The sequence below is a fragment of the Cololabis saira genome, chromosome 24 (assembly GCF_033807715.1).
Source record: "Cololabis saira isolate AMF1-May2022 chromosome 24, fColSai1.1, whole genome shotgun sequence".
In the NCBI taxonomy this organism is placed as follows: Eukaryota; Metazoa; Chordata; class Actinopteri; order Beloniformes; family Belonidae; genus Cololabis; species Cololabis saira.
Window position 1 is genome coordinate 22,033,821 of NC_084610.1, and position 27,673 is coordinate 22,061,493.

Below are 27,673 nucleotides of genomic sequence, written 5' to 3' on the forward strand. Positions count from 1 at the left end.
CAATCTATCTATACACATATTTATAACAAGAAAACAAACAAAAATACCACTCTTTTATCTATTTTTTTCTCTTTCTCCTTCTTCTTTTTTGTAGGCACTTATCTTTTCTTTTTTAAACATTTTCTTAAGCTGATACAAACTTGTGCAACTTTTCAGTTCCTTGCTTTGTCCATGCCATAATTTTACACCTGTAACAGAAATACACATTTGTTTTATGTTTTGGCCTTGCAAAAGTATGTTTGAAATCAAGTTTAAGTCTGTTGTCCTCATCCTCCAATCTGAACAAATTTTGTAACTGTTCTAGTAACGATCTATTTTTTGCTTTAAACATTATTTTTGAAGTTCAACTATATCCGCCATTTTCAACAAACCTGCCGAAATAAGTAATTAAAGTTTAAACTTCTTCCTACTCCTTTTTGCACATGCAAATCAAGATATTAAGTGTTAAAGTATGAAATTCTTTGTTTTGTTGTTTTTGTTTGATTTTGAAAATAAAAATCAAATCATGTTTGAGTCTAACTTGCACCAGGAACCAGTTTGATCGTTTCCCCCTTTGTGTGTTTGTGTTTGTGTTTGTCAGGACCAGTTCCTGCGAGCGGCGCCGGTGTCGGGGGGCGTCGGGGAGTTCCTGATGAGGAAGATGGGCTGGAGGACGGGCGAGGGCCTGGGCAGGAACCGCGAGGGCACGGTGGAGCCCATCATCATAGACTTCAAGGTCGACCGGAAAGGTCAGAGGCCGCGGCCACACAGACGTCTGAGAGACGTTCACACCTTTAAAAGCATGAAACAAACCTGCTGATGTCTTCTCTCAGGTTTAGTGGCTGAAGGAGAAAAGCACCAGAAGCAGACGGGAGGACTGGTCGTAACCAAGGACCTGATGGGTAACAGACCTGTTTTCAGATCAGACTCTTTCTAAAAGTGTCTGTTGATTCTTTACCCCTTGTGCTGTGTTCGGGTCAAGGAACGAGGAAGGGAAGAAGGGATGAAAGAAGGAAGGGAGAAAAGAAAGGAAGAAAGAAAAGAAGGAAGGAAGGAAGGAAGGGAGAAAGAAGGAAGGAAGGAAGGGAGATAGATAGAAAAGAAGGAAGGAAGGGAGAAAGAAAAGAAGGAAGGAAGGGAGAAAGAAAAGAAGGAAGGAAGGGAGAAAAGAAGGAAGGAAGGGAGAAAGGAAATAAGGAAGGGAGGAAAGAAGGAAGGAAATAAGGAAGGGAAAAAAGAAGGAAGGAAGGGGAAAAAAGAAGGAAGGGAGGAAAGAAGGAAGGAAGGGAGAAAAGAAGGAAGGAAATAAGGGAGGAAGGGAGAAAAGAAGGAAGGAAGGGGAAAAAAGAAGGAAGGGAGGAAAGAAGGAAGGAAGGGAGAAAAGAAGGAAGGAAGAGAAAAAAGAAGGAAGGAAGGGAGGAAATAAGGAAGGGAAAAAAGAAGGAAGGAAGGAAGGGAGAAAGGAAGGAAGGAAGGAAGGGAGAAAAGAAGGGAGGAGGGAAAAAAGAAGGAAGGAAGGGAGGAAAGAAGGGAAAAAAGGAAGAAAGGGAAGAAAGAAGGAAGGAAAGGAGAAAAGAAGGAAGGGAGAAAATAAGGAAGGAAGGAAGGGAGGAAAGAAGGAAGGAAGGGAAAAAAGAAGGAAGGGAGGAAGGAAGGGAGGAAGGAAGGAAGGAAGGAAGGGAAAAAAGAAGGAAGGAAAGGAGGAAAGAAGGAAGGAAAGGAGAAAGGAAGGAAGGAAGGAAGGAAGGAAGGAAGGAAGGAAGGAAGGAAGGGAAAAAAGAATGGAGGAAGGGAGGAAGGAAGGGAGAAAAGAAGGAAGGAAATAAGGAAGGAAGGGAAAAGGGAAGGAAGGAAGGAAGGAAGGAAGGAAGGAAGGAAGGAAGGAAGGAAGGAAGGGAGGAAAGAAGGAAGGATGGGGGAAAAAGAACGAAGGAAGGAAGGGGAGAAAAGGAGGAAGGGAGGAAGGAAGGAAGGAAGGAAGGAAAGAAGGAAGGAAGGAAGGAAGGAAAGGAGAAAACAAAGAAAGAATGTACAAGGGGAGAAAAGAAGGGGGGAAGGGAGGAAAGAAGGAAGGAAGGGAGGAAGGAAGGAAGGAGCGAGCCTGAAAGAAAGAAAGAAATGTCATTTTGACCCAAAGACAGTACTGGTTAATTGAGAACGTTTCTGGTTCCACAGGGAAACACCCGGTCTCTGCTCTCATCGAGTTGTGTAACAAGAGGCGGATAATGCAGCCAGACTTCGTCATGGTTCATCACAGCGGCCCGGACCACCGCAAGAACTTCCTCTTCAAGGTGGGTGCTGCTGGTTTCCCCGCTGCGGCGGCACGGAGGCGTTGCAGGGGGGGTGTCTGTGCTCCGGGGGGGCTGAAGGCGTTCAACATCTCCCTGATGTCGTCCTCAGGTGACGGTGGACGGAGTGGACTACCAGCCGCAGACGGCGAGCCCCAACAAGAAACACGCCAAGGCGATGGCGGCGACGGTCGCCCTGCAGGCTCTGGGGGAGGTAACACCGGCTTTATTTAAAATAAACACTCAAATCCAAGTGAATATACCTCATTGGCCACGGTTACTAGGGATGGGCGGTATGGACTAAAAAATGTATCACGATCATTTCTGGCATTTATCCCAATAACGATAAAAATGACGATAAAGAAATGAGCCAGAAAGAAAGAAAGAAAGAAAGAAAGAAAGATATGAGCCTGAAAGAAAAAGAAAGAAAGAAAGAAAGATAGAAAGATATGAGCCTGAAAGAAAGAAAGAAAGATATGAGCCAGAAAGAAAGAAAGAAAGAAAGAAAGAAAGAAAGAAAGAAAGAAAGAAAGAAAGAAAGAAAGAAAGAAAGAAAGAAAGAAAGAAAGAAAGAAAGAAAGAAAGAAAGAAAGAAAGAAAGAAAGAAAGAAAGAAAGAAAGAAAGAAAGAAAGAAAGAAAGATTCCCATTGATGATGTTTAGTAGTATTTAGTATCTTTTAGAGCAGTGATTTGGCTCCAAAGACTGAATGTGGTGATAGATTTATAGTTACAAAGGTGGAGTTGAATTGGTATTTTTTTTATTGTCATTTTTATCGTTATCGGGATAAATAATAGAAATTATCGTGATACATTTTTTAGTCCATACGGCCCATCCCTACTGACCACTAGGGGGCTCACGGCTCTGCAGCGATGCCTGCTGGTACCGAGGTTCAGAAATAAACTCTAAATAAAGACTTAATTACTGTGTACTGGTATAAATGAATAGCAGCAGAAAAACACATATCTGTAAATAAAAGATGCATTTATACACACATTAACAGTTTCTCTTCCTCACACTCCAAACAAACTAAAAACTAAGCCCACAAAACCCGAACGTCAGCTTAAACAAGGCTAATTCACAGTTGTGCCTAAAAACCGACATTTTCACCGAGAAGTTAAAGTAAACCTCGAAAGAGGAAAAGGAGCCACATAAAACCCCTTTCAAAATAAAATGTATTTAAAAATAAGTGCATCATGGACACTTGTCATTTTCATTGGAAGCATTCGTAACAATAAGTGAAAAAAAAACAACTTTAACAAGGTAGACCAGGGGTGTCAAACTCATTTTGCTTGCAGGGCCGGATTTGACCAATTATTTTCTCGCGGGCCGCACGCTCAAAATAACAAAAACGGTGTGGAAATGTTTTTTTCTAATTCTTTTTTTTTTACTTTTGTTATCTAATCCAATATCATTTTAGTTAATTTTAAAGGAAATATGCACTTTGTTTACACTCTAATCATGTAAAATATATTTCTTCAGGATCTTTTCTTGACATTTCTCGTTTTTTTTTTCAAATTATGTAAGATACTTTTAATATCATTTTACAAAGATAAACAGAAACAAGTATGTTTTTTTTTTTATATTTCGCTTTTTAATAGGAAATTTAATTAAAAGCAAAATCTTTCTTATTACATCCGAGAGTGTTTCTTTGTGATTTAGAGATTTTTCCAGTACAATTAAGTGTATTTATTTTTAAAAATTGGCGCGGATATTTACGCCATATTTACGTATTTACGTGTGCCGAAAAAGTCAGCACTTCTTTTTAAACTGTTTTACTTTGTCACTATCCTTGTATTCAAAACTGAAATTCTCCGAATAAATATCTTCTATCATCTTTTTTAACAGTGATATTTTTCCTGCGAAAATATATAATAGTAGTCAGTTAATAAAAATAAACGACCGTCTACAAAGAAATAAAATCGGCAAATGCATTCTAGAAAACAAAAAAAAAATGTCAAACTGCTCTCTTTGTGGAATAACGATTGATTTGTAGAAGAAATATATTATCGGATATGCTGCGATTCATGGCAATTATTAATGTCTTCCTTTTTAGTAAATTAACATTTCGATTTTTTGCGTTGGAAACTTCTCGCGGGCCGCATGAAAATCTCTTTCGGGCCGCATGAGGTAGACAATGGTGTTGATGATCCAAACACAGTGTTGAAAGTTGTATTGAAATGTTTTGTGGTCCAAAGGTTCCTGCAGACGGACCCGGACTCTACATGGGGCCCGTCTTCACCGCTGCGTCGACTGGCCCTCTCTTCTCAACATGAGCAATACATACTGTATCATACTGGGACTTTCAAATCCACCTTTTTTTACTGCAGACAACTTTATTCAAACTCCACCACGAGCATGATCCCTTCTGTTTCACCAGAACTGAGCCATTGTTAAATTCTACCTGTTTTTTTTTTTTTTATTTTAATTGAGGGAGGAGGTGGGCATGAACAACAGACTAGTCAAAATGTACCCTAGCATTAGAACTATTTTATTACCAATTTTAAACCAATATGTTTGATGGTCATGATTGTTAAAGCGTCTAATAACCCTTGGTGAAGTATGCAAGTAGTCTATGTTCACACGTTATGTATATATGTATAATGTATTTACTAGTTGGACTAATAGATAACGGAGTCTTAATCCAGATAGACTCTTTTTTTTTCTGTGTAATTGTTGGTCAGAACTGAGTGAAGAGCGATAGTTGTAAATGATTGTGCTTATTTTGATTCACTTCTCTATTGTTCTTGGAAGTACCGTTGTGGTTTAATTTCTAACAATGTTTCTTCTTGAAAGGCTGTAAAATTCTCAGTAGAGCCTTATGCAAAGGAAAATAAAGATTATTTTGCCCTGAAAGGCTAAATAAATTTAATGTATTATTCTTGTTATTGTCTTCATTATTATTATTAGTAGTAGTAGTAGTAGTATTAGTATTATTATTAGTAGAAGTAGTAGTATTAATATTATTATTATTAGTAGTATTATCATAATTATTAGTATTCGTATTAGTATTATTAGTATCATTGTTAGTATTAGTTTAGTATTATTAGTATTATTATTAGCATTATTATTATAAGTATTATTATTAGTATTATTATCATCATTATTATCATTATTATTAGATCTTCACTGTTCCTCCCCGACTAACCTGAAGCCGTAGAAGATTATCATTAGTATTATTGGTATTATCATTATTAGTATTATTAGTAGAAGTAGTAGTATTAATATTATCATTGTTAGTATTATTATTATTAGTAGTATTGTATTATTATCATTATTATTGTCATAATTATTATAAGTATTATCATCGTCATTATTAGTATTATTATCATTTTTAGTATTATCATTATCATTATTATTATTATTATTATTAGATCATCACTGTTCCTCCCCGACTAACCTGAGTTTGTCCGCGCGGTGGCAGCAGTGAGACGCTGCAGTAAAACCCAGAATAACCTGATCCGTAGAAGAAGAACCTTCGTCCTGAAACCGTAGAAGAAGAACCTTCGTCCTGAAACCGTAGAAGAAGAACCTTCGTCACCATAACATAAGCGTAGACATCTGTACATATACGTGTACATGTTTACACGTTTACATGTGTATTTGTTTCTGATCAGCAGTTAAACAGTCGCCATGCTTGCAGGCTGGTTCCTGCTGGCTGCTGTCGTCCTCGTCCTGGTTCTGGTTCTGGTTCTGCAGATCCAGCGGAGAACCAGCCATGGTACGTATGTAACATCAGCCCAGGTGTATGATATAGATACAGCATACAGAAAATGGTGTAAAAGATCATTTATTTCAATAATTCAACTAGAATATTGTGTAAAAGTTAATTTATTTCAATAATTCAACTAGAATATGGTGTAAAAGTTAATTTATTTCAATAATTCAACTAGAATATGGTGTAAAAGTTAATTTATTTCAATAATTCAACTAGAATGTGGTGTAAAAGTTCATTTATTTCAATAATTCAACTAGAAAATGGTGTAAAAGTTCATTTATTTCAATAATTCAACTAGAATATGGTGTAAAAGTTAATTTATTTCAATAATTCAACTAGAATATGGTGTGAACGTTAATTTATTTCAATAATTCAACTTAAAAGGTGAAACTAATATTACCTAGTCTTATTACATGCAAAGCAAGATTTGTTAAACCTTTTATTTGTTATAATTTTGATGATGGAATTGTTTATTGATTTCATAAAATATTCTCTAATTTATTTTTTATTTGGGGTTTTCATAAACTGAGCCATAATCACCAAAATCATTACAAATAAAGGCTTGAAATATCTCACTTTGAATGTAGTGGGGAAATAATATATTTGTTTCTCCTTTAGTTAAATTTACTACGAATGACGTTTTGCAATGTATTCAAATTTTCCGACCTTCACCTGTATATTATTACATAAATAAATAAGAGCTAAATATATGTCCGTATTAGTTCAATACGGGACGCAAATATTTTTTCTCAAATAAAGGACAATTCCGTATTTTACGGGACGGGTGGCGACCCTAGTGCCATAAAGTAAAGTTCCAACCATCACTAAAGCAGCTCCCCTGCAGGGAGATGGCAGGTTGTTAGTGAAAACATCTGTTTTAAATGTACTGGCTGATCCAGAAACATGGCAGTGTTTTTCAGGGTTCTACGGGTGCTTGAAATCCTTGAAAGTGCTTGAATTTCAATGTTGTGTTTTCAAGGCCTGAAAAGTGCTTGAATTTTAGTTTACGTGCTTGAAATTATAACTGAGTCTTTCACAAAATTGGGATCAGACTGTATAGTTTAGTTATTACAAGGAGAAATAAAATCAGTAAGATTAAACATAACTAGATGTTTACAGCATGATACAATGTACATAATTGTGATAAAAAGCAGAAAAAATAATTATGAGTGTATATATATTCCTGTAGATATTTTTTATGCCAGCGATAAGGTGCTTGAAGATTTTGAAAATGACCCTTGAAAGTGCTTGAATTTGACCTTGAAATATGTGTAGGAACCCTCGTTTTTACTTTATGGCCCCTGGATTGATTGGTTGTTGTTGTGGGGCTGGTGTTGATACTCGTGTGTTGTTCCTCCAGCTGACCAGGAGCCCCGCAGGGACGCCGCCCCCCTCCGGCTCGCCGAGCCGGCCCCCCGGGCCGCCGGCGCCCCCCGCCGGAGACGGAACCTGGCGGCCGTGATGGCGACTCGCCGGAGAGAAGAGCCCGGTACCTGCAGCCCAAACTCCCCCACAAATATGACCCGCTGTTAGACACCAAACTACCAAGTCTAACAATTACAAACTACCAAAACAAATAATTACAAACACCAAACTACCAAAACAAACAATTACAAACACCAAACACATTAATTTTTAGTCAAAAAATTTCATTACACTTAAAACAAGAGTCATTACCAGAAAAAATAACCTATTTGACAATTTTTTCAGATTCAGTAAATTTTCACTTGAAATAAGTAGAAAAATCTGCCAGATTTATCTTCTCATTACAAGCATAAAAAATCTTGTCCCACTGGCAGATTTTTCTACTTATTTCAAGTGAAAATCTACTTGAAACAGGTGAAAATTGTCAAATAACAAGTTATTTTTCCAGTGATGAGTCTTGTTTTAAGTGTAATGACATTTTTTTTGACTAAAAATGAGACATTTTAACTAGAAATAAGACAAATATTGTTAAGATTCTGAGTTTTTGCAGTGTGAATTTTCCATCTCACAACACGACATATAGAAGGATTTGTGTTGCTGAATGAACGCCGGTTAGGACCCTCAGGATTTAATACGTGTTTTACTACGAGGTGGCCGCAGGAACAAATCTGCCCTCCGTCACATGCAGACATTTAAGTGTTTTTCAGGGTTAAAATCTTTTATCCCCTCAGAACATGAAGCCCTGAGAGTTTGAGCACTAGAAACAACTAATGACCAGATGTAGCAGAGCCAGCTTGTAATTACTGCTAACTTCCTGCACAAACACCATCAGAAGTGAATGAAGAAGTATTTTATTTTGATTTCAGAAGACGAGCTCGAGGAGGAAGAGGAGGAAGAGCAGCAGAACTTCCAGCCAACGGCGAAGATCGGAGCCAAGAAGCAGAAGAAGTTGGAGGAGAAACAGGCCAAGAAAGCCCAGCGTGAGGTGAGACTCGCAGCACATCCAGGCTCAATGTTGCCTGTGTTGAAAAAAAATAAATTTTCCGATTCTAAATTGATTCTCATATTAATTCCTAAAAATCGATTTGTATGTCTAATGATGGTTTTTTTTTTTTTTTTTTTTTATTTATTTATTTATTTTTTTCTCCCAATCATTACATTACCACTTTTGGTATTTTATTGTTTATTCCCAAAAAAGGAATGTTTTGTTGGACACAAACATAACTAGTACCATGTTTTTGCCTTTTAATCTGATTAAAAGGTATGAAAACGTTAAAGTTTTCAGTTATAATTGCATAAACTGTCTATATTTCTTTGCTTTATATACAGTACTGTCTCAGAAAATTAGAATATTGTGATAAAGTCCTTTATTTTCTGTAATGCAAAAATGTCATACATTCTGGATTCTCTACAAATCAACTGAAATATTGCAAGCCTTTTATTATTTTAATATTGCTGATTATGGCTTACAGCTAAAGAAAACTCAAATATCCTATGAAATTTTTGTTTTTTTAATTGCAATACAGAAAATAAAGAACTTTATCACAATATTCTAATTTTCTGAGACAGTCCTGTGCTGTCTTGGGGTCACATTTGCATAAAATGCTAAAAACCATATTCTCAAAAATGGGAAAATTCAAACCGATTTCATCCGTCTCTGTTTGCTGCTGGATCTGTTTTGATAATTCTGACACATGATGTTTCTGAAAGCAGTTCTATCAGCATTCTGGGAGGTGATTGGTCATTACAGCATCATTAGCTGCCAATACTTGCTGTTTAATCTCAATATAATACTAGTAGTAATATGTTACAGAACTATAGTCATATCATTCATGCAACAGCTGAAAAAACTGTTTTAATAACACTAACCCAAATCGATATCGGAATCGAATCGAATCAAAGAGTGATAATCGATTCTGAATCTTAAGAATCGGAATCGAGTCGATTCTTGATATTTGAATGGATCCCCAGCTGGTCCTGAGCTCCACGTGTCCTTGTACTTCCAGGCAGAGATGGAGGAGAGAGAGGAGAGGAAGAGGATGCAGGAGCTCCGGGAGCAGGAGAGGCGGCAGGAGGACGAGAAGGAGCGGCTGCTGGAGCAGAGACAGGTGTTGTACTCGGCCGCCGCCCCCGGCGTCTCCTTCCCCCTGGCGTCGGAGCGAGGAGACGCTGACATTCTGCTGATGTTCTACTGCTGTGTCATCAGGAGGAGGCGGAGCTCCGAGCCAAGGAGGAGCAGGAGCGGCGGGAGGAGGAGGAGTATCTCCGGCTCAAAGCCTCTTTCGTGGTAGAGGAGCAGGGAGAGGAGGAGCAGCTCTCCGAGGATCAGGTCAGCAGCTTCACCACTAGGGTGTAACCATACACTAATCTCACGATAACGATACGATATTATAGCAGTATTTTTTTAACAACCTTGAATGAGGAACATATGACTGGAAAAATTGTCTTTTATTTGAAAGACACAAAATACAAAACAATGCTGTGCGTTTGGCCTATTTTTACAGTTTGTAATGCTTTATAACTGTTTAAGTCAGGGATCAGCAAACCGCAGCTCTAGCGCCGCCCTAGTGGCTCCTGGAGCTTTTTCAAAAATGTTTGACCTTTTTTTTTCTTTTTTCCTTTTTTTTCTTTTTTTCCTTTTTTCCTTCTTTTTTCCTTCTTTTTCCTTCTTTTTTCCTTCTTTTTTCCTTTTTTTTTCTTCCTTTTTCCTTTCCTTTTTAATCTCGACATTTCGACTTTTTTCTCAACATTTTAACTTTTTCACGAAATTTCGACTATTTCCTCGATATTTCGACTTTTTTCTCGAAATTTTGACTTTTTTCCCGAAATTTCGACTTTTTTCTCGGCATTTCGACTTTTTTCTCGGCATTTCGACCTTTTTCTCAACATTTCGACTTTTTTCCCGACATTTCGACTTTTTTCTTTTCCAGAAATTGAACAACTAAAATTAAATAAATAAATAAAAGTAAATAAATAAACTATGAAAAGTCCTTTCAATAAGGTTTTGGTCTGCGGGTCGAGGTCGTCACGTGATCCCGCCGCACCAATAGGATGTTACTAGTAAACACAATATATTCATATTAATAACCCTCAATGACACGTATCGTGATGTTTTTGTATTTTGTAATTTCATGGCCCGATATATTGTTCCACCCCTAATCACCACCTTCTCCTGCAGCTTCTCCAGCTTGTTATTAACGTTTAAACATGTTCTGCTCTCAGTCCCGCAACTTGCTGCAGGATTTCATCGACTACATCGAGGTGAGTCACTAGTGGTCCAGCTTGAGTGTCGGCTCTGAGCCGGTTTTAACAGGTTTTAACGGGTTTTAACGCCCCTCCCCCCTCGTCTGCAGAGCTCCAAGGTCGTCCTCCTGGAGGACCTGGCCTCTCAGTTCGGGATGAGGACCCAGGACGCCATCAGCCGGCTGCAGGACCTGCTGGCTGACGGCTCGCTGACGGGTGAGTGGCTGGTGAGCTGGAAGACGGGACGGGATCTAGAACATGATCCAGTCCAGAAATAAAATGATACGCTGACGAGATAAAAGAAGATTTAGTCCCAATACTCCCACTACCCCCACTTTTCAGCCCTACCCCTAAATTTTGCGCGTTCCCGCGAGGGTAGTGGTGTCCCAATTCCTCATTGCATGTAGGGCTAGTGTGGATATCGAGGGCTAGTGGATATGAATCTAGCCCTTCACAGCGAGGCATTTCAGATGCTGACTTCACGACCGAGAGCCTGAGAAAATTTCCCAGAATGCTTTACGTCATCATTTTCTGAATTTTAAAAAAAACATGGCGGACATTTCTTATTTTTTAGTGAATAAAATCAATATTTTGAGTTAGTTTCTGCATAAAAACGAGTCTTGATTACATTTCTAGCGAGAAATATATATTTTACTTTCATAATATTCACTCAGTGAATGAACATAATCACTCGCTTGCCTGTTGTTGCGTTGTATCTTCAGATTTCGCCAGAATAAAGGCGGATTTATGGTTCCGCGTTACACCAACGCAGAGCCTACGCCGTAGGTTACGCGGCGACGCGCGCCATATGGTGCGCGTCGGCGCGTAACATACGCCGTAGGCTCTGCGTCTATTTAACGCGGGATCGCCGCAACTCTTCTCATCCCCGAAAACATCAGATCAAATTTCTTAACAGGCGTTATTTGGATAAACTGAGCCCAGGTTGGGGATCTTAACGGTTACTTTTATGCCTGAAAAAATATTAAAACTTAATAAAGTGGCATATTAACAGCGCTACAGCGGAAATTAAAACAGCTTGTAGCTCTGGACTTCCTGATATGGTGTGACGTATGTGCAAACGTAACTACGCAGTCGCTTACGTACCCGAACGTAAACCACGCAGTGACGTAGCAAGTGGTGTCTCAATCCCTAGGGAACATTAAAAGGGCCTACTCATTTTTAGGGCTAGTGGTAGAAAGTAGGGGGGGATTGGGATTGGCCCTTACCAGAGGTGTCTTCAGTATTCACATTCATTACTCAGGTAGAAGTATAGATACTAGAGTTTAAAAATACTCCTGTAGAAGTTGAAGTATCAACTCAAGTTTTTTACTCACGTAAAAGTATAAAAGTACTGGTTTCAAAACTACTTAAAGTATAAAAGTAAAAGTAATGTAAGGGGAAAAAAGCCATTAAGGACAAAAGCCATTGAAAATGAATGTATCTTAGTATAATGGAAATATATTAAAGAAGCATATATGTGTACTATTGAGCATTAACATGTGTTTCAGAGAGCAGCAGATATGATGACTAGTTGCCTATAAGTATTGTAATGGTGCAAAAAGTCAAACTTCAGAGGCATGTTATCATTTATCCTAACCTTTATTGGAATGTACATCCAAGTTTAGTTGCAGGAATCTGAGGGAACGGATGTAAGAACAAAACTGGACAAGAACATCTGAAACAACCACAACCAAATTCACTCTATCCGGATGGAGCAATTTAACTGGATAGTTTTTATTTAAATAACGAAATGAAATGGAGTAACGAGGCTGTTTTTAAAATGTAAGGAGTAAAAAGTACAGATAATTGCGTGAAAATGTAAGGAGTAAAAGTAAAAAGTCGTCTGAAAAATAATTACTCCAGTGAAGTATAGATAACCAAAATTTCTACTTAAGTAAGGTAACAAAGTATTTGTACTTCGTTACTTGACACCTCTGGCCCTTACTCATTTGCTCCGAGTTACTCCAGAGCAGCATGAAATGCTGCTTAGTCTGACCACTAGATGGAGCCAGATACAAGACGGACCAGCTTCATTCCACTGATTGATTGATTGGACTAGGCCTGTGTTGAAAAAATCAATTTTCCAATTCTAAATCGATTCTCATATTAATTCCTAAAAATTCCTTTTTTTTTTTCTTCATCATCACATTACTTTTGGTATTTCTTTGTTTATGCCCAAAAAAGGAAAGTTTTGTTGGACACAAGAATAACTGGTGCCATGTTTTTGCCTTTAAATATGTTTAAAGGTGTGAAAACATTAAAGTTTTCAGTTATAATTGACGTGTCTGCTCTGCTGCAGGTGTGATTGACGACAGAGGGAAGTTCATCTCCATCACCCCCCAAGAGCTGGACTCTGTGGCTCAGTTCATCAGACAGAGAGGCCGAGTCTCCATCACAGAACTGGCTCAGGCCAGCAACTCCCTCATCAACCTGACCCCGGAGAGCCGGGGGGCCTGACGGAGGCCCCGCCTGACGGAGGCCCCGCCTGACGGAGGCCCCGCCTGACGGAGGCCCCGCCTGACGGAGGCCCCGCCTGACGGAGGCCCCGCCTGACGGGGGGGGGAGCCTGACGGAGGCACCGCCCCGTCCAGCCTCGAACATGAACTGAAACCAGGTCTTATGTAAAGGAACAACTGGACCGTCATCTGAAAGTTTCTATCAAGATTTATTTAAAAAGAGTTTGAGAAAAATAAAAAACTATGAACTTGCATTATTGTGTCTGAGGAACATTTATTTAGATTAGATTAGATTATTTATTTATTGTACCCTTGGGTAAATTTGGTTTACAGTGAGTGATTCATCTCGTATTAAAACCAGACACTCAACAACACAGGACAAGATAAAGTGACGAGAGCTTTGGCTAAAAGAACAAAAAGGACGGCCCCAAGATAAGAATCAAGATAAGTTAAAACATCAGTAGATAAAAAAAAAAAAAAACACTAAAATATTCAAACCAAGCCAAAGGATAAAAAATGTGCCTTTTCATAAAAACAAGATAAAGGAAACGATACCAAACATAAATACAAGGTTATGTTGCAGTTTCTCTCACTTGTTAATAGCATTGATGGCTGCTGGTACAAAGCTGTTTTTGTAACGTTTGGTTTTGCAACCAGGTACCATGAATAAATATCAGCAGAAAAACACATATCTGTAAATAAAAGATGCATTTATACACACATTAACAGTTTATCTTGTATCTTCATCACACTCCATACTAAAAACCGACATTTTAAAGAGTGTAAATGCATCATTATCATCATTTATTTAACACACGACCATGATCACATGGTACGGAGCACAAGTTTACAAACGATTGTAGATTTATAGCAAGTGGCCGGCTGTACATGTTCAATTAAAATACTCTTATTTGGCAAAATAAACATCATTTGAACAGAGGAACGACATTCTTCAAAAAGGCGCCTAATTTATAAATAACATTTAACTTAGATTGTAGTAACAAAATCAATTTAAACATACATGGTTGGTTTGTATAATACTTTGGTAAGTATTTTTGTCTGAGATTCGTTATATTTACATTTTTACATTTGAACAAAATATGAAACTCATCTCCAATATAGTTGACATTATAGAATCTCTGCTTCTATCTAGACCTTTATAATAATGATAATAATAATAACCTTTATACCTTCCAGTGACTTTTGGGATTCTGGTGTTATTCATCCTAAAATTACAAATGGCCTGACTATATTTTTGATTTTGACACAATAAGTTCTGTTCTAGCTTAAACTCTACATAAATATCACATGATGTCATCCTATAGAGTTCACTTTGCCATTTTTGCAGAAATTGATCTTTCAACCTTTTTGCTCAACAGTTAGTTTAAAGCATTACATGTTATTCCATGTTTGAGAGCCAGAGGTGAAATAAACCACAGTCTTCCAGTATCAGCTTTACTGGCAGAATCCATGGTGACTGAAATACATCTGCTTTGTACAGTCTAATTAAACAATCATACTTTATTCTGCTTAATTTACTTTCTTTACCTTCTACCAACCTCCCCCAAAAGCAGAGCAGACAGTATTGTCACTCATGATGAGGCTGACGTCTCCCTCATCTCATACATGTTGGATGCAGCCAGGCGTGGAGCCAAAACTGTCCGCATTCTCAGCGATGACACTGATGTGTTTGTGCTCATGGTCTATTGGTGTTGGAAGGTGGGTATCACATGTCACCTGCAGATGGAGAGATGGGATGGCACTGTTCTCAATATCAATTCGACAGTAGAGAATCTGGGTGAACAGTGTCGCTCCATCCTGGCTATACATGCTCTCTCCGGGTGTGACACCACCTCCTATCCCACCGGGAAAGGGAAGGTGTCTGCGCTCAAGGCCATGAGACCTGGTGACCTGCTTCACTTTATTGGAGAGGAGGGAGCTACTGATTTGCAGATCACAGAGGCAGTGAGGGGTTTCTTCCTGGCTCTGTACAACCAGAGGAAGTCGGCATCTCTGAACGTCGCCAGATATGACATCTACCGAAAGCGTAAAAACCCCCCAGCACTGAAGACACTGCCTCTTACAGAGCGAAATGCGCACCTTCATGGACGACGTGCCCATCTACAGGTGCTGCTTTGGAAAGCAGGTGACCGCCCTGATCCACCAGCTGTGGACATCACAAAGTTTGGATGGGACAAGAAAGAAGGTGAGAAGGAAGGAGAGGAAGTCATCATGCCCGTCCTGGATGCAAGCCCCATTGCTCCTCCTGCCCTGTTGGACATTATCAGCTGTAGCTGCAAAACTGGGTTAAAGCCATGTACAACAGCAAAGTGCAGCTGCAGGCCTGGCCTGTACAAGCTACTGCTTCTGCAAAGGCTATGATGGTAGATGTTGCAACACGTACACACACTCACAGCAAGAAGAGCAAGACAACAAGAATGTAGAGTCTGGAGAAGAAGATGATGACAGAGCAGACGACGAGGATGAGGTTGAGATTGATTATGAGGATATGATTTATAACAGTGCAGAGTAGTAGAAGTGCAAGGCGCTCTTGCTTGATGAAAGTTTTCCAGTTGTAATGCATTGTGTAACTAGTTCACATAGAGTTTTCTGCTTTGATAATTTTGGGTATATTTGTGTTTTAAAACCTGTGTGTAAACTCATGTATTCTACCTGTTGAACATTTTTTACTTGTATTATAGTCCCTTCTCTATTTTTTGAGGATATTATTCAGCCATAGTCATATTATTAGGGCCTGAGCACTGTAGGAATTATTCTTTCTTTATTCTTTCTTCTGACGAAATGAGGGCCTTTTTCCCCCCTAAACATCCCCCAAAAGTCACCAAATTTTACACGCAAGCCAGGCCTGGCGAAAAATGTGATATTTAATGGTTTGCATTAATGGGCGTGGCAAAATGGCTCAACAGCGCCCCCTAGAAAACTTTGTGCCTCAAGCCCCACAATACGGTTTGACGTACATGCATGAAAATCGGTACACACCTGTATCATGTCGCAACTTAAAGAAAAGTCTCTTGGCGCAATGGCCGAAACCGAACAGGAAGTCGGCCATTTTGAATTAATCGTGTAATTTTGGCGAAATTTATGCCATTTCTTCAGCAGTTAATATGGCCCGAACCGTAACGTGCACCCAGGTGTGTTATACATAAAAATGTGCGTCTCCATCCTGCCACTAAGTGCATTACTTTTCTCAGTCTGGACATGTTAATCTTGTGGCACATAGTTGGTTTGATGGGTTGCTGTAAAGCTCAGGAGGTAGAGAATGTGTTTGAGATGTTGCAGGACTGAGTTCAATTCTATGCAAAACTATCAGAAAATGACGCCAAGGAATGCTCTGTCAAATATTAAATGTGAGAACTAGTCAGTTTTTTTTTATTTAAATAGGAGTACCTGCTTGTGTTGAGGTTCAGTGCCCTCTTCAACATGTTCTTTAACATGTAGAACATTTTGAAAGCTTGAAACAAAGGACAAAAGATAAACAGTTTTCAGTGCAGTTAAACTTGTGTCCTGGTGTAGCTCATCTTGGAACAAAGAGGCTTTTAATGCAGAGGTTATTGGACCAAACCTTTTACCTGAACCACTTTTAAAATTACGTCCTTCTACTGACGATTGAAAACTGGATACTGGTGGTGTGGAGGGTTTGCTCAGGGCTTTAAGGTGCCCATGAAATGGTGGTCCATGCTGGTTCAAACCCGCAGTATCTGGAGAGGTAGAGGCATCAGACCTTATACCTGGACCACTTTTAAAATGACGTCCTTCTACTGACGATTGAAAACTGGCCAGGAAGCCTGTGAAAGAGGTGAGTACTGTATGTGGCGCATCATGGTAGAGAGCTGCACATTGTTAAAGAGACTGAGAGTTCAATTCCCGCCAGAGGTCTTCAGCCCATTGACTTTAAGTAGCACAAATCCACTTTTAGAGTTCAATGCTAAAAATGAAAAGATAAATGCACTAAGAGAGATGTCTTCCCCCAAGGATACTGGTGGTGTGGATGGTTTGCTCATGGCTATAAGGCGCCAATGAAATGGTGGTCCATGCTGGTTCAAACCCGCACTATCTGGAGAGGTAGAGGCATCAGACCTTATACCTGAACCACTTTTAAAATGACGTCCTTCTACTGACGATTGAAAACTGGCCAGGAAGCCTGGGAAAGAGGCAATAATGTGGCGCCTCATGGTAAAGAGCTGTACATTGTTAAAGAGACTGAGAGTTCAATTCCCACCAGAGGTCTTCAGCCCGTTGACTTTAAGTAGCACAAAATCCACTTTTAGAGTTCAACGCTAAAAATGAAAAGATAAATGCACTAAGAGAGATGTCTTCCCCCCAAGGATACTGGTGGTGTGGAGGGTTTGCTCATGGCTTTAAGGCGCCAATGAAAGGTTGGTGCATGCTGGTTCAAACCCTCCCCATCCTCACAATCTGGTGAGGTAGAGGCATCAGACCTTATACCTGGACCACTTTTAAAATGACGTCCTTCTACTGATGATTGAAAACTGGCCAGGAAGCCTGGGAAAGAGGCAAGAATGTGGTGCATCATGGTAAAGAGCTGTACATTGTTAAAGAGACTGTGAGTTCAATTCCCGCCAGAGTTCTTCAGCCCGTTGACTTTAAGTAGCACCAATCCACTTTTAGAGTTCAACGCTAAAAATGAAAAGATAAATGCACTATGAGAGATGTCTTCCCCCCAAGGATACTGGTGGTGTGGAGGGTTTGCTCATGGCTATAAGGTGCCAATGAAAGGGTGGTGCATGCTTGTTCAAACCCTCCCCATCCTCAGTATCTGGAGGGGTAGAGGGATCAGGGAGGATGAGGAGGGCTAAGGGGGTCAGGTAGGATGAGGAGGGCTTGGAGGGGTCAGGTAGGATGAGGAGGGGTCAGGGAGGATGAGGAGGGCTAGGGGGGTCAGGTAGGATGAGGAGGGGTCAGGTAGGATGAGGAGGGCAGGAGATGAGAAAGGCAAGAGGGGATCAGGGTGTAAGAGCTTGGGGGGGTCAGGAAAGTTGAGGTAGGAGGTAGGAGATGTCTTCCCCCAAGGATACTGGTGGTGTGGAGGGTTTGCTCATGGCTATAAGGTGCCAATGAAAGTGTGGTGCATGCTGGTTCAAACCCTCCCCATCATCAGTATCTGAAGGGGTAGAGGGAGGATGAGAGGTTAGGAGCGCTAAGGGGGTCGGGTAGGATGAGGAGGGGGGTCGGGTAGGATGAGGAGGGGGGTCGGGTAGGATGAGGAGGGCAGGAGGACTAGACTAGAAAGGCAAGGGGGATCAGGGTGTAAGAGCTGGTGGGGTCAGGAAAGTTGAGGCAGGAGACTTCAGGTTAGAAAGTAACTACCCTTTTCAAAGCTTTGATTTGTAAAAGGCCCTATCACCTGATCCACCTAGCCCTCCCCCCATTTCCTCTTACCTGATCCTCCGAGCACTCCTACCTAGCCTCCCTTCTTGCCTCATGCCCCCTCTTACACCTCATCCTTCCTGACACCACCAAGCCCTCCTCTTCCTACCTCATACCCCTCAGCTGTCCTCTTACCCCCTACCCCCAGATACTGATGATGGGGAGGGTTTGAACCAGCATGCACCACCCTTTCATTGGCACCTTAAAGCCATGAGCAAACCCTCCACACCACCAGTATCCTTGGGGGGAAGACATCCCCTGGGCACTCCTACCTCAACCTTCCTGACCCCTCCAAGCTGTCTTTCCTCGTGTCCCTAGCCCACCTCTTACACCCTGCCTTTCTCCTCTAGTCCTCCTGCCTTCCTCATCCTACCTGAACCCCCTACCCCCCCTCATCCTACCTGACCCCCCTAGCCCTCCTCATCCTACCTGACCCCCCTAGCCCTCCTAACCTCTCATCCTCCCTGATCCCTCTACCCCTCCAGATACTGAGGATGGAGAGGGTTTGAACCAGCATGCACCACACTTTCGTTGGCACCTTAAAGCCATGAGCAAACCCTCCACACCACCAGTATCCTGGGGGGAAGATATCTCTCTTAGTGCATTTATCTTTTCATTTTACCGTTGAACTCTAAAAGTGGATTTTGTGCTACTTAAAGTCAACAGGCTGAAGACCTCTGGTGGGAATTGAACTCTCAGTCTCTTTAACAATGTACAGCTCTTTACCATGAGGCGCCACATTCTTGCCTATTTCCCAGGATTCCTGGTCAGTTTTCAATCGTCAGTAGAAGGACGTATTTTAAAAGTGGTCCAGGTATAAGGTCTGATGCCTCTACCTCACCAGATTGTGAGGATGGGGAGGGTTTGAACCAGCATTCACCACTCTTTCATTGGCGCCTTAGAGCCCTGAGCAATCCCTCCACACCACCAGTATCCTTGGGGGAAGACATCTCTCATAGTGCATTTATCTTTTCATTTTGAGCGTTGAACTCTAAAAGTGGATTTTGTGCTGCTGAAAGTCAACGGGCTGAAGACCTCTGGCGGGAATTGAACTCTCAGTCTCTTTAACAATGTTCAGCTCTTTACCATGAGGCGCCACATTCTTGCCTATTTCCCAGGCTTCCTGGCCAGTTTTCAATCGTCAATAGAAGGACGTCATTTTAAAAGTGGTTCAGGTATAAGGTCTGATGCCTCTACCTCACCAGAGGTGAGGATGGGGAGGGTTTGAACCAGCATGCACCACCATTTCATTGGCACCTTAGAGCCCTGAGCAAACCCTCCACACCACCAGTATCCTTGGGGGAAGACATCTCTCATAGTGCATTTATCTTTTCATTTTGAGTGTTGAACTCTAAAGGTGGACTTTGATCTACTTAAAGACAACTGGATGAAGAACTTTGGCGGGAATTGAACTCACAGTCTGTTTAACAATGTGCAGCACTCTTCCATGATGCGCCACATACAATACTCACCTCTTTCACAGGCTTCCTGGCCAGTTTTCAATCCTCAGTAGGACATTATTTTAAAAGTGGTTCAGGTATAAGGTTTGCTCCAATAACCTCTGCATTTGAAACCCTCTTTGTTCCAAGATGAGCTACACCAGGACACAAGTTCAGCTGCACTGAAAATTGCAATCCCTCCAAACCACCTCTTCAGTCATGTCTCATAGCGCATTTAACTTTTCATTTTGAATGTTGAACTTTAAAATTGACAGGTTTGTCTTCTTTAGACCATGCACCTCCATAACATCTGAGTTTTTAGTCCTCAGTAGAAGGAAATGGCTTTAAAAGTGGTCCCAGGATAAGGTTTGAACACCAGCTCTGCAGTGGAAAGCCTCTTTTCATTCAGTTGAGCTACTGAAGAGTACTTTGATATGAGGTTTCAAAATAGTCTATCACAGGGCTCTTCAAGTCCGGTCCTCGAGGGATCAGGTAGGATGAGAGGGCAGGAGGGGTAGAGGGATCAGAAGGGTCCTGCATGGTTTAGGTGTTATCTTGCATCAAAACACCTGATTCTAATCAATGGTCATCACCAGAAGTGTCAAGTAACGAAGTACAAATACAAATGGTGCGCGTCGCCGCGTACCCTACACCGTACGCTCTGCGTTGGTGTGACGCGGAACCATAAATCAGCCCTGAGCAGCTCTGAGGGGAGGAGGGGGAGCGGGGCTCCGCTCCCGTCTTCGCATCGCTTTCGCACAGACAGTCTTGAGGATTTGCAATCACAGGCTGAGCCTACCGTTAGTTTTTAAACTGTAAAGTGGGGGGGACAAATACATGATTTTGAAAAGTGTGTGTGTGTGTGTGGGGAAGGGGGGGCATGTCCCCCCTGTCCCCAATGGTAATTGTGTTGTGGCACTAACGGGCAGCAACGGCGTGCTGCCACTCAATCGCTTTATTTTATTGTATACTATTTATATACTTATTCTAACTTTTACTGTGACCACCAAATAATGTGGTTTTCCTGTCCTCCACATCATCTACAACATCTAGATCTAAGTCTCCGTGAAAGTCAGTCTCACGGTGGCTGGTCACCCTCTCATTCATTCTGACGCCAAACAGGCTGCAGGAAGCCACTGCGCATGCTCAGTCGGCTCATTCATATGCATTTATGGTAAAAAGTGGGCGTGTAGAGGGCGGGATATGAGGCGGATTCAGCTGCGCAGCCTTCCAGCTGGACTGTGATTCATAAAGCAAACATTGCGTGCAGGTGTGCGTGCACACGGTTTTATTGATCCGGATTTTTTTTTGCGCCCGGCATTTTCGCCTTTTGGGTGTATATGCACTTTTAGTATGAATCCTACACAGTCCATTTTAAATGAGGCCCCAGGTCTGAAGAATCTACATGCAAGTCATACAAGCTTCCACTGCAGCCTGAACGTGCACAAGGGTGTGAGGGCCCGTTCATCGTTGCTTGCAGCTTTAATTCTAGTTTGGTATGCTACCTGCCTTTGTTACCTCCAATACCCAATTGTGAGTCACCTCAGAGTGTAATGTGAATTAAAATGTACATGTTCTGCACTGTTTGGATAATTGTGTTCATAAATATCCTACAATTTATAACCGAGTTGTTTCAATTATTTCAAATACATAAGTTATCTGTCCAATCCAATCGATTCAGCATCTTCTAAAACTTCTAAACTGACTGAAACTTCATCAAAATCGGCCCACCAGGAGTTGAAATATGGCCACTTCTGGTTGAAACGGGCATTTTGAATTCTGAAAATGTCAGAAATGGATTCAGCATCCTCAAACCCCCAAAACCACTCCAATATTGTCCAAATTGGCCAAACAATTGCTGAAATATTGTCCATAGATGTGAGTATGCTAATTTATGCTAATTATGCTAATTATGCTAATTGCCCAACATATGTAAGTTAGCATGCAGCAGTTTCTAAATGCTGGGGACCTATACTGTACATTTCTAACATAAAACTTTGGGATACCCAACATTTCCGGGTTCACATTGCTGGCAAGTAGACTATACCGGAGTTGAGGGGGGATGAGGGGGGATGGCATCCCCCTGAAATAAAAACGGTCCAAATCATCCCCCCTGTAAAACTGCCATCCCCCCTTTCCATCCCTTATGTCATTTCATCAATGAATGTGGTTTTACTGCTATTTCAACATTTAGAGTCATCACCAGAAAAATAACACCAGAAAAATAACTTATTTGACAATTTTCACCTGTTTCAAGTAAATTTTCACTTGAAAGAAGTAGAAAAATCTGCCAGTGGGACAAGATTTATCTTCTCATTACGAGCAAAAAAATCTTGTTCCACTGGCAGATTTTTCTACTTATTTTAAGTGAAAATCTACTTGAAACAGGTGAAAATTGTTGTTTTTTCAAGTGTAATGAGATTTTTTTTACTAAAATGAGACATTTTAACTAGAAATAAGACAAATATTCTTGTTAAGATTTTGAGTTTTTGCAGTGATCCATTTTACTTATCCTGTGAAGGACAGAGTCATATTGATAAGTTCAGAAAACTGTTTTTTATTGTTGTGTTTTGATGTATTTGATGTTAGCCCAGTGGATATTTAAAGCTTACAGAAGGCTGCATTTAACTGCTGCTATGTCATTCCTGCAGTATTTCTGCAGGTGTTTTGGTCACTGCTATTATTTGTAATATATTATATTATTTGTAATCAGCACAAATTATCTGTCCCCATATGATAAAATCCACCATCCCCCCTGATTTTTTTTTACAACTCAAGTACATACTGTATCATACTGGGACTTTCAAATCCACATTTTTTTTTTACTGCAGACAATTTTATTCAAACTCCACCACGAGCATGATCCATTCTGTTTCACCAGAACTGAGCCATTGTTAACCTGTCGACGGTGGGACACAAAAGACCAGGGATAATTAGTTCACTTTTGTCCACCCTGTTATGCCAACACCCTCATCCTCAGGTTTTACTAAATAAACCAATTATTGTCACAAGTTAGACAAATCTTGTGTGTTTTGTTTTTAATACTCAAATAAGGACCAAATATTTTTGGTTGAAAGGTTGTCTGAATATATTTGCAGTCAGGTTTTAATACCAAAAAGGGTGCAACAATCACGTGTTTCTAAGGGAAACAAATATTTCGAGGTAATTTTATCATCATTGAAAGACTGTTCCCATTAAATGTACAGTCGACGTACAGTGTACGATGTACAGTTGACGAGGAGAGGTCAAGGATGGGGAGCAGGAGAAAAATGTCAAGCTAATCAAATAAATAGTGTTTTTCACCTTTTTTTTATTGACAGATATGTACAGAAAAGGTACAAAACTTCAGGATTAAATGCAGTTACAAATTAAGGACAGTAAATTATATATCAAAATAAAATAGAAGGCTTGAGGTTTAAGGAGGAAAAAATACATTTAAAAAAATCAGGAAATATCATACTTTTCACATAGGCTTCTCTTTTTAACCGCTTTGGGGTTTATGCTCTGTTTACGACTGTCTGAATACGATATTAATTTACCTTTGAGAACAATTATATTTGGACGTTGCAAATTTAGTACAGTGAATATGATATTTGGCAATAATTAAGAGAAGGTTGATTAAATATACTTTGTCTGGGCTTGTCATATAATTTTTTTTATACACCAAATAGTACATGTTGAGTGCTCAATTTAAAGGAAGAATCAACTTTATTAAGTTCAATCCAGAGAATATGAGTATAATGTGCAATTCAAGAATAAGTGAGATATTGTTTCATCCACATTATCACAAAAAGAACAGAGTGTTTCCATGTTTATCTTATATTTAATGAGGTTGGTCTTGACTAAATAGCATCTATGAGCCTTTTTCCTGTTTTTCCAATCTATCTCATTATACAAGTTATTCCAATAGAAAACTGCTGCAGGTTTAGAAACGATGTCTCTCTGTATGACATATCTAATACAATGATTCGTAGCTTTATCACTTAGTAAAGGGCAAACATTACCAACATACCGTATTGGCCTGAATATAAGACGGTGTTTTTTGCATTGAAATAAGACAAGACAAGAAAAAGTGGGGGTCGTCTTACATTCGGGGTTTAGACGTTATACCCATTCACAACGCTAGATGGCGCCAGATATCTTTAAAGTGAATGCTGAACTTAACTCCCCAGGCCAAAGCGAACCCCTGTCACGAAGAAGAAAAATAAAAAATAGCGCTAAGAAAGAAAAGAGAAGAAAATAAGAGAAGAGATAACAGAAAGTGGAGAAACGAGAAAAGTGGGTGGAAGATCGGCAGGTTAACCTGCAGCTGAGGAGAAGTTATGATGCAAACTTCAAGATGATGATTTGAATGAGGCTAAATAACATGCTTTTTCTCTCGAATATATTGTTATAATCATTTGTTTCAGATGTACTGTAATTATTTTCTGTATGAAAATCGAATTTGGTGTTCAAAAAGTTTTTTTCTCAGCTTTTTTCAAACTTGAGTCATGAAAAAGAGGGGGTCGTCTTATAATCAGGGTCGTCTTATATTTGGGCCAATACGGTATATGTCATCAGGATTCAACCTTGGAATATTACAATTTTTACCTTTAGGAGCAAAACACAGTAACTTTCTAGCACCATCTGGTTTTGCATCAAACACAGTTGAATATTCTCTAGCAGTAACAGGAAAACCCTAGATTGAAAGAAATTCTTCATAAGTGAATAATTGACCATTGTCATTCAATAGTTGACTAACCAGTAAAATATTATTATCATCTCTTAATATATAAAGATTTGTTTTTGAATCTAATATCTTGATTGTTCCAAATGAAATATTTGTGGGGAGAGAAATTGTGTGTGTACATCATGGACCAGGATAATAGAAGTTGGCTGAGAAAGTTAGATAGTTTCAGAGGTAATCTGGAAATATTGTAGTTACATCTGAGCAGAAAATTTAGTCCTCCTAATAAATTAAACACATGGGCAGTAATAAAGTTCCAAATTGAGTTGGAATTTTTCAAGAAAAGTTTGATCCATTTGACCTTGAAGGAAGCATTTAAGGAAGTGAAATCTAAGACATTAAGGCCGCCAGAGTATAACTTTTTTATCATCACATCTTTCTTAATGTAATTGTTGAGTTAATCTGTCTTACCTGCCGATGCTGAACGTGACGTCAGCATCACGGCCAACGCGTCACAGTGACACCTCGCACTTCCTCACATCATGTTTCACTTCAATTATATTATAAATTAAATTATAAATTACTCTGGGGTGATTTAAATCTAACTGCTATGATTCACAAGAGAATAATCTTTATTGATATACAATATGAATAATAGTTTAATAAAAAAATCAAGGATCCAGTGTTTCATTATTAACAATCTATCTCTGTTCATGCGTGTGTTTGTGTGACGTCATATGAAGTGCATAAAAATGATAAATTTAATGATAAATTTTAAAATGTTTTTAGAAATCTGGGCTGCTTTTCCTGGTTTTTACAAAATTAGGAGAAATTATGAACAAAAAGGTTTTCATTATGATAGAGAAAAGTAGAAACTTACAAAATGAACTCTGATATTTTATTTGCTTTAATCTATTCAATTAAATTGTAGTCTTTGTTTGGATCCTGAACTTATTTTAATGCTGTTAAATGGTGTTGTGAAGCTTGAAATTTATTATGCATTTAATAATTGACTGTTTTAACAAAGAGAATGTATGATTTCAGCGGGTTTTTCATTATTTCGGTGGGTTTTACATCATGTTTGGGCTGGAATCTGTCAGATCTGGCAACCTCGACCTCAGCCTGGATTTCTTAGTATTAAAAAGTCTTAAATTTACCTGTTTAAACCTGTTGACGCCCTGTTTGCAGATTGGCAGCCGATTTTCTGAAGACTTAAAGGTTGGTTGTGTCCCTTTAAATTTTGTATCTCTAATAAGATCAGAGAAATTCATTTAAAAATTTTACACAATATCTATCCTTGTAACAAGTTAATATCCAAATTTGTTGATGTTGATGTTGATTGGACCTTTTCTAAGATTGAGCCTGAAACTCCTATACATTTGTTTTATCACGGCTCACTCTCATCTGCGTTTTGGACTGATTTTGAGAATTTTATACATAATAAAACTAACTTTTCTATAACAATTATGGCTAAAAATGTTATCACTCAGTTTGAATCTGACAATAAACCATTAAGTTACATAGTAAATCTTATGATAGCAATTGGTACATTTCATATACAAAGGGCAAAATTATCAAAATCACTCCCAAATTTCAATGCTTTCCTTGGAGATTTTGATTGATTGATTGATTGATTGATTGATTGATTGATTGAATTGTTTATTTCGAACACAAAAGGGAAAAGTATAACATTTTAAACAAATTCAAAACATACAGAAAAAAACAGCAACAACAAAAACGTAATACAAACAGGGAAAAAAAACAGTGTGTGAAAAGGAGCTTTGTTACCTCTATTATAAATTAAACATAAATATTAATAATAAATAGCGTATAGCATATTTTAATTTATATATAGACTCCCTTAAACTTATGTCAAACCAAAAGATCGAACACACATTATTGTCATATTATAAACCTTTTTTCTGTCTTGCTTGATTAAGCTAAATTAATGATATTTTTATATTTTATAGATATTTTTATTTTATTCATTTATACATAATATATAATTTTATATTGTATACTGTATTACACAAGTGTTTGTGTATTGCTTAAGTTTTTCGTATAATTGTTTGGCTCAATGTCTGTATGTTCTAAATCTCTAAAATGCTCAATAAAAAAAAACCCATCATGTTTCACTTAAATTATATCATAAATGAAATGATAAGTTATAAGTATACTCTGGGGATTCATAAAAAACTTCATCCATTAGATTTAAATCTAACTGCTTTGATTCACAAGAGAGAATAATATTTATTGATATACAATATGACTAATAGTTTAATAAAAAATCAATCAATTATTTACAATCTATCTCTGTTCATGCGTGTGTTTGTGTGACGTCATATGAAGTGTATAAAATGATAAATGTAATGATAAAATATAATAAAATCTATGTTGGTGTACTTTAAAAACACACTCAATTTAGAAATCAGAGGATTGGCTGAAGAAAGAAGAAAAATTACATCATCTCTCTTTCTCTCCCCATCCTTTCTGTGTGTGTGTGTGTGTGTGTGTGCGTGCGTGTGTGTGTGTGTGTGTGTGCGTGCGTGCGTGCGTGTGTGTGTGAGTGTGTGTGTGCGTGTGTGTGTGTGTGTGTGTGTGTGTGTGTGTGTGTGTGTGTGTGTGTGTGTGTGTGTGTGTGTGTGTGTGTGTGTGTGCGCGTGCGTGTGCGTGCGTGTCTCTCATCCCTCTGGTTCTCGCTCTTGTTAGAGACGCGTTGATTCCGCGCGGTGCGCCACAACCTTTTTGGGCACAATTTCATTTTTTAGAAAGAAAAATCGATGCGCTAAAAGCACAAGCGGCTGTTATTTTGTTTTTTGTTTCCCTTAACGCGTATTATTTCCATCATTCTCACGCATGAACATGACCAACTGTGTGACTGAAGCCTCCTCTTCTGCCGGGGAAACACACACGCGTCTCAGCGTCGGTTAGTCTCGCAGCGCAGCCGGAGCGGGAGGACCTGAAAAAATCCCTGAAATCCCTGAAACCCCCCGCGCATCCAGAAGGAAGTACAGCAGAGAATAAAAGCTCAGATCCAGCTCGAAACGGAGC

General features: G+C 39.4%; 2 protein-coding genes across 3 annotated transcripts in view; both read left to right on the forward strand.

Moving 5' to 3' along the window:
* The window catches only part of LOC133425237 (protein SON), a 32,632-nt gene extending 27,490 nt beyond the window's left edge, over positions 1-5,142 (forward strand). The window contains exons 16-20 of the mRNA XM_061715973.1: positions 581-728; positions 813-881; positions 2,155-2,270; positions 2,380-2,481; positions 4,465-5,142. Coding sequence (XP_061571957.1) covers positions 581-728; positions 813-881; positions 2,155-2,270; positions 2,380-2,481; positions 4,465-4,542 — 513 coding nt within the window. The 3' untranslated portion in view covers positions 4,543-5,142. The remainder of the gene's footprint in view (positions 1-580; positions 729-812; positions 882-2,154; positions 2,271-2,379; positions 2,482-4,464) is intronic.
* Positions 5,143-5,771: 629 nt separating this feature from the next.
* On the forward strand, positions 5,772-13,362 carry LOC133425267 (DDRGK domain-containing protein 1-like). 2 transcript variants are annotated; one of them, XM_061716021.1, is made up of 8 exons: positions 5,772-5,987; positions 7,345-7,473; positions 8,276-8,394; positions 9,416-9,517; positions 9,616-9,738; positions 10,632-10,670; positions 10,763-10,868; positions 12,952-13,362. In XM_061716021.1, exons 1-8 carry the CDS (start codon positions 5,900-5,902, stop codon positions 13,107-13,109), a joined length of 864 nt encoding a protein of 287 aa, XP_061572005.1. In that variant the 5' UTR covers positions 5,772-5,899; the 3' UTR covers positions 13,110-13,362. The 2 variants fall into 2 exon arrangements, with proteins under 2 accessions (XP_061572005.1, XP_061572007.1); XM_061716023.1 differs by having other exon boundaries at positions 8,279-8,394.
* The last annotated feature ends 14,311 nt before the right edge of the window (positions 13,363-27,673 follow it).

Bases quoted from the DNA above. Each gene is read 5' to 3' on its own strand.
- LOC133425267 (XM_061716021.1), top strand. From the start codon at position 5,900: ATGCTTGCAGGCTGGTTCCTGCTGGCTGCTGTCGTCCTCGTCCTGGTT. The intron at 5,988-7,344 runs GTACGTATGTAA...TTGTTCCTCCAG, and splicing joins CCAGCGGAGAACCAGCCATG to CTGACCAGGAGCCCCGCAGG. The intron at 10,671-10,762 runs GTGAGTCACTAG...CCTCGTCTGCAG, and splicing joins ATTTCATCGACTACATCGAG to AGCTCCAAGGTCGTCCTCCT.